We start from the raw sequence: 6,934 nt of genomic DNA on the forward strand, positions 1-6,934 counted from the left end.
AATCTCCAGCCCATCTCCCCTGGGGCCCCGGGCTCTGAAGAGCCCTGCCTTGCCCCCACCCAGCAGGCAGGAGGCTCAGAGGAACCCATGGGAGCCCCTTTCAGGCCCTGGAGCCAGTTCAACCCCCGCGACGGCCCAACTGTGCCACACAGATGCGGGGCCCCGGGGGGCCCCTGGGTTCCGGGAAACAGGGGAGCCCTGAATCGGTGAGCCCCCAGGCTCCTCCCACCCTGTCCTGGGTGCAGCAGTACTGCCAGCCCATTTCACAGGCCGGGCCCTGGAGGCCAGGCACAGGACAAAGTCAGAGAGGGGATGCAACCGGGAGGAGTACGACCCCACCCAGAGGGAATCCTTGTGCCCAAGACCCCAGGTCCCCGTGGAAACACTGGGCCCCGCCCCCCCACCTGCACAAGGGCTCAAAGGTCAGGCAGGGCCCAGAGCTGGGGACGCAAGCTCGGGCGCCCAGCCCCACAGTGGCCACGCGGGCCCAGGTATCCCAGGAATGTCCACCTCTGCTGGCCTCCCGGCATTCCTGCAGCCCCTCCCACAACCGCCAGGAATTCCTGAGAGTAAACACAGCCCCCCCCGCCCCCCCAGCGCCCCACCCTAACTTCCGGGGACCTCCAGGGGCACCCCTGCCCGTGTGCCCCACAAGACACCACCGCACCCTGGGCAGTGCCAGCCTCTGCTCTCACTCCAGTGGAGACCTTGCTGGTGGGGGGGGGGGGGCCCTGGGGGGGTTCCAGAACCGGGCTGCCGCAGGCAGGAGGGGACTCTACCTGGCCCAGGTCCAGGGTCACGTTGACCTCGTTGTACTCCAGGCCGCGGGACAGGGGCGGGCTCTGCCACCAGCGCTCCGTGCCGTCGATGGCGTTGCTCGCGGGGTGCGCCTTGTTGCTGTCGGCCGCTGTGCAGATGTCACAGTACTGGCCCTGCAGGGGAGGAGACACCGGGGTGGCCAGGAAGCACTGGGGGCCCTCGTCCTGTCTGCCCCCTCCAAGGTCACCCTCCTGCTGGAAGAGGAGCCATCACACGGGCCCCCAGCCCCCCCAGACACTGGTCCACCCGAGCGTCTGCTGCTGTTTGATTCATAGCAGGCGAGCTCATGGGACCAGGAAGGCGACGGGAAATCAAGGGGGCCTGTCGGAGGAGGCGGCACGTGAGGGCGGCCTACACAGAATGGGAGAAGAGCTCCAGGCAGAGCAGCTACTGGGTGAGAGGAAGCCAGGAGGCCATGTGGCTAGGGCCACGGGGGCCAAAGAGGCGAGGCACCTGCCACCCTTCTCAGCTCAGGGCCCAGAGGGCGGGGCAGGCTGGGCTGAAGGAGGGGTCATCTGGGGGGCTGCCCCACCCCGTGCACTTGCTGGAGCCTCCTGGGTCAGGGGCTCCAGAGAGCCTGACCCTCAGCCCCAAGTGGAAGTGGCAGTAGCAGCTTCCGAGCCCTGGGGCGGGGCCAGCCTCAGCACCCCCATCCTCAGAGTGGGGGCTCACGGGGATTAAGGGATCACAGGCCAGGGCCTGGCAGCTGCCTTGGTCACGGCCCAGCCACCTGCTGGGGGCCTGCCCTGAGGGGCAGAGGAAGCTCCCTGCAGGGTCCTGGCCACAGCCCCTGGTGGGGGAGGGGCGGCGCTGGGCGCCTGGGGAGCAGAGCCCGGGCCTGGCTGCCAGCCCAGTGGAACGAGCCCCCCCACTCCCCACCCAGGGAAACCAGACCCACTGTCCCCGCACACAAAGGCAAAGGCAGCCCCGAGAAGGCCCCAGAGGCCTAGCCTGGGAGCCAGAAGCCTCCTGGGAGGAGGAGGGAGGTGGGAGGAGCCTGGGAGACCCCCTGCACCCCCTGCACAGAGCCCAGAGCCCCTCATCCGCCTGTCCCTGCCTGCCTGGGCCCCACCTCTCCCCGGCATCGGGACACAAGGAGACGAGGCAGAGCCAGGTGCGTCCACCGGCCCCTCTGGGCAGCTCCCACCTCAGACCACGCCCCGCCTCGCGGCCTGGGCACCACTGTCCCCATCTCCGTTTAGAAGCCACCTCCGGGGGTGCAGGGCCCAGGACCCCCCCCCAGTGATGGGCAACTGCTGCCGCCTCCCTAGGACCCCCGAGCTCTGCAGAGTGGGGTTCACATCAGCTGTGCCCCACACCCACCCCAAAACTGCCACAGAGGACCAGAGCAGAGACCATGCTGGCTGGGACCCACTGCCCGGCTGGAGCCCAGAGCTGGAGCTGCAGAACCGGGGGTGGGCGGGCAAGGGAGGGGCCACTGTACCTAGCTGGGTGGGGTGCAGCGGGCGGGCGGGGCCTTCTGGGAAGGCTGCCCACTGGCCAGACCCTCCTGGGCTTGTGAGCACCACAGGGAGATGGGGGAAGGCTGAGGCTCAAGGTACAGGGTGGGCTTCCGGTCTCCCAGGAGCCCAGCTACGGGTGCCCAGCCCCCGCTGGGTGACAGAGCTGGTCTGGACAAGGTGAGACATGGCTCTGGTCCCCACCGAAGCCAAAGCCACAGTGGGCACCGTGGGTGGCGTGGACCTCCCCGCCGGCCTCTCTGCCTCGCTCTGGCTGGCGGTGCACAGGCTGGGAGGGCAGGCCGCCCACCCCCGTGCCACAGAAGGTCCTGCCAGGAACACAGCCGGACACAGGCCTCCCTCCGATGAGTCCGTGGACACCCCAGCCAGCGGCGTGTGCCGAGGCCTCTGGGAGCTGCAGGCCTGCAGCCCTTGGGCCGCCCCGCCTGGCCCCTGGGCCCACCTGCCGCCCCAAGAGCTGGGGCTTCGTCTCCTGGGCACCCCCTGCCAGCCAGAGGCCCACTGACAGGCGTCCAGGGCCACACAGCTGGCTCCAGCCTGCCAGGCCGTCTGCCCCCCCCCCCCGACTCCCGCAGCCTGGAACGGCGCCGGGCGGCTCAGTGCTCAGCTTTCAAGGGGAGGCTTTTCCTCTTGCACCAGACACGACCTCAGGGAGCCGAACCGCCATGCTGTGCCCATTCTATAGACTGCAAGATTGAGGCTCAGGAGGAAAAGCACACAGCTAGGGAGCTCGGACCCCAGGCTCAGGGGCCTCCAGGCGCCAGTTGGGGGCGGGAGCCAGGAGGGGTGGTCTGGGATGGAGCGCGGACTGCAGCGGAGCCCCCCCACCCCCACCCCCACTGGAGCCCGCCAGCCCCTCCCCAGGAGCTCTGTGGCCTGGAGCTGCAGGGCGGGCCAGCCCGGGGCCAGCTGGACCTGCGCGGGCTGTGGAGCACAAGGCAGGTGTCAGCGCTCAGCTTTCCCAGGTGAGACCCGCTCAGTTCAGCCAGAACGCCGCCGCGCCCGGCCCCGGCCCGGCCCCTTCCTGCACGCCTGCACGCCTGCGCCCCCGGCCTCTTCCCAACTCCAGCGACACCCCCCCCCACCGCCCAGCTCCGGCCTCTCCTTCCCGGAAGGTGGGGGCAGGTCCCTGGAGGCAGCGGCTCAGGTTACACCAGCCCTCAGGGCCCCCAGACTCTAAGATGGGAGAGGGCAGGGAGGGCCACCCGGAGTGGACTCTCCGGAGCCCCTGGAGCAGGCTTTGCCCCCACCACGCCGCCCCCCGCCCCGAGCTCAGTCCAGGGTTCCTAACAGATGCCCACCGTGGGGCCACCTAACCCAGTCCCCAGGCTCAAGGTCTTCAGGGACTAAGACCACAACTTCCATCACCTGCTGGGTAGAATGCTGCCCTGGCCACGGTCCCCTGCTCCCAGCGCCGGGGAAAGCTTCCCCTGCGTGCCCACCCCCACCTGGGGTCCCACAGGCCCCGGGCCCCTCGTGGAAGGGCTTTCCACCCTTGGCTGTAGCCCTGAGAGCCGAGCGCCCGGCCCCTCCCGCCGCCGCCCGGTCCCCATCCGGAGGCCAGCAGGTTCCAGCCTGTCCCGGGGGAAGGCGGAGGCGCCCGCCCCCACCCCACAGGCAGGCTCCGCGGAGGCCAAGTCCCGCCCTCGCCGGGATCCCGGACTCGGGGCGCCAGGGGCTGAGCACCAGCGCGCGCCCGGGCCACCTACGCCGCGCAAGTGTCCCGGCGCCCACCGCCCCAGGGTCAGCGCCAGGGACACCAGCGCCTTCGGCCTCCCGGCAGGGACGCGCAACTTCCCGGATCTTGGTTCCCCGAAAGGCAGAGTGCGGGAGTCTGGACCCGAGGGCCCGTACCTGGACGCTGCGCGCCCGTGGCTCTCCCCACGGAGTCGCGCTGCGTCCCGCGCCCGCCGCCCGCGCTCACCTGGATGGTCTGGTTGGGGTCTCCGCCGGCCACGGGTCCCCCCACCAGCTTGCAGTAGAGGTCCTCGGTGGGGCGCGGGGGCCCGCGCGCTGGGGCCTCCTCGCCGCAGGTCGCGGACGCGACGATGCGGGCGCCCTCGGCCAGGTTAAAGTAGGGCGGGTGCAGGCTGAAGTCGCCACCCGCCGCGGCCCGCGCCCGCGCCGCGCCCAGCAGCGCCAGCCCGGCCAGCAGCAGCGGTGCGGGACCCCTGGAGCCGCCCCCGGGCAGTGCGCTCCCCGCACGCTGCCGCGCGCTGCGCTTCGCCATCTTCCCGGCTCGGGGCCGCGACTCCGCGCTCCCGGGACAGTGAGCGCGGCGGGAGCCCCGCGGGTCTGCGGCGCCGAGGCCGGCGCGACTCGCCCCGCCCGCGGACGCCAGGCCCCGCCCCGGCCCGCCCGGGCGCCCGAGCCCCGCGCCCCGGGGAGGGGGCGGGGAGGGAGAGGGCAGGGGGAGGGGCGGCCTGAAGCTCTTAACCCTTCGGACCCCAGCCGGCCGGCCACCCGGAAGGAGCACCTGCTGGCTCCCGGCCAGGCCGTGGGAACCGCGCCGCCGCGCCTCCCCGGGCCCCCCGAGTCGTGGCTCCGGATCCCGAGTGGGGCCCAGCGCGCCCAGCTGGCTCCTCCCGGCCGGCTGACAGCTCCCCTCGTGGCTTCCCAGCTTCCGCTGCCTCCCGGTGCTTTCTCCCAGGTGTGCGAAGCCTGGGGGGCGGGCCCTGGAGGGGCCCTCTTCTGCAGGAGCCGCCGGCCAGCTCTGAGTCAACCGCTTCTGGCTCCTGCCCGCCCCAGCTGGGCTTCAAAACTCTCAAACAGGGGAATGGCGGCAGAGGGCTTGGACGCCAGCCGGCCAGGCCCGGGACGGTGGGGACTCTCATCACATGGGGCTGGAAGCGCCTGTCCTCCAAGCAGGGCGAACTCCACCAGCGGCACCTGCTGGCCCTGAACCCATGCTTAGGTCCACTCCCCCGTCTCTGGCCAGCAGCCGGAGCCAAGTTTCTCCACCTCTGGGTGGCTGTGGCCACGGGGCCTCCTCCCTGTGGGCTCCTGGCCCAAATCCACGGGAGCGGGCAGGGTGGCGCCTCAGCTGGGTTTTGTCCTGGGGGAATCTGTGGCTCCCATCTTGCTGGGCGTCCTGGGCCTGAGCCAACAGCTGTCCCTGGGACGTAGCACCAACCACCTCTGCCGCTCCCCTCGAACCCCCAGGCCCCGGGGGCTTTGCAGAGCTGGGAAGTGGGCAGTGGGAGTGACCCCTTCACCCTCCCCACCTTCCCTGGAGCTGGAGGTCTCCTCGCTGTAGCTTCTCCCACTTGGGGAGCTCGAAGGGGGGAGGAGCCAGCCCGGGGTGGGCGGGAGGCCCCAGGAGGAGCTGATTTAAGATCCTCTAGGAGGCACAGCTCTGGCAGTAGCAGGTCCCCGGGTGGGGGTTGGCCCAGCCACAGCCCAGCCTCCCTACTCCCTACTGGCCACCAGGCAATGGTGACAGCTGGGGTCCTGCAGCATGGTGGGGGGCTCCCCACGGGCTCCCCACCGGGTCTGACTCTTCCCGCGGTGGCTGTGGAGGGTCCGGCAATCGGCAGAGGTTGGGCCCGGAGCCCTCCGAGCCCCCTAGTGGCCAGGCCAGGCCTCCACCACCCTGGGCACAGGCACCCAGCAGGGAGGAGCAGCCGCCTGGGAATGCGCTGAGTCAGCCCACAGCCAGCACTCGGAGGGTTAATCCCCGGGCCGCTGCTTCCTGGCAGACAGCTGCCCCTGAACAACTGCGGCCGTGGGGGTGAAGGGGCACAGGGCTGGAGGGGCGCCCCCACCCCGTGCCAGCCCGTGCTCACGGCTGCCCGGAGCAGCTGGGCCAGGACTGGGCACCGTGCGGGTGGAAGGGGCTCCCAGCCCTGGTGCCCACCCACCCCCGTCCACGTCACAGTCCAGTGAACCGTTGCCAGATGGGCCAGGAGTGCCTCTCGCTGTCCACCAACTCCCGCTTACAGATGGGGAAACTGAGGCCAAACATCAGGCAAGGGCGTGCGAGTTACGAAGGGAGGAGCTGGTCAGAGAGAGAGCTCCCAGAAGCCGCAGTGCTGGGGCTGGGCCAGGCAGCCAGGACCCCAGAACTCAGCCCGGGTCTCCCAGGTGGCCGGGACCCAAGACTGGGCCAGCGCTGCTGCCTCCCCCTCCCGGGTCTGCAGTACCAGGAGCCCTGGGGGGCGGAGCTGAGAATTTCACCAGGCTCTCCAGCACGGGATGCGGATGCGGCCCCAACGTTGTCCCTCTCAGTGCCTCCGCTGGAGAGAGGTCAAGTCTGGGGGCGGGGGGGGGGCTCCGTCCTGTGGGCTCTGGCCACCATACCAAGGACAACCCAAGCCCTGGAGCCCCTCCCCACCCAGTCCCACTGCGACAGGAGGGGTCAGCGGTCAGTGCCAGCTCCAGAGGGAAAGGGCCTGCTTGCCCTGGGAGGCCCCACCCCCCCCTCCTGCTTGGCCCCAGCTGTGGGGACGGTGCCAGCCAGGCCAGCACAAGTGACTCAGGGTTCATGACCTTGGCACCTGCAGGAAGCGGCTGCGCCGAGGACACCGGCACCCTGGCTCTGGAGCCGCGGGGTTGCCGTCACTGGGCAGTGATGGACTGTGTGGGGCCTGGGTCCCAGGCTCCAGCTGGGGCTGTACCCAGGAGGAGGAGCTGCC

The 6,934-nt window shown here is 70.9% G+C and overlaps 1 protein-coding gene across 1 annotated transcript in view; it reads right to left on the reverse strand.

Annotated features, from left to right (window-relative positions):
* The window catches only part of LAMA5 (laminin subunit alpha 5), a 40,369-nt gene extending 35,781 nt beyond the window's left edge, over positions 1-4,588 (reverse strand). The window contains 2 exon segments of the mRNA XM_062204453.1: positions 780-932; positions 4,225-4,588. Coding sequence (XP_062060437.1) covers positions 780-932; positions 4,225-4,530 — 459 coding nt within the window. The 5' untranslated portion in view covers positions 4,531-4,588.
* Positions 4,589-6,934: the final 2,346 nt, after the last annotated feature.

Source organism: Lepus europaeus, chromosome 10, assembly GCF_033115175.1.
Source record: "Lepus europaeus isolate LE1 chromosome 10, mLepTim1.pri, whole genome shotgun sequence".
Classification (NCBI taxonomy): Eukaryota; Metazoa; Chordata; class Mammalia; order Lagomorpha; family Leporidae; genus Lepus; species Lepus europaeus.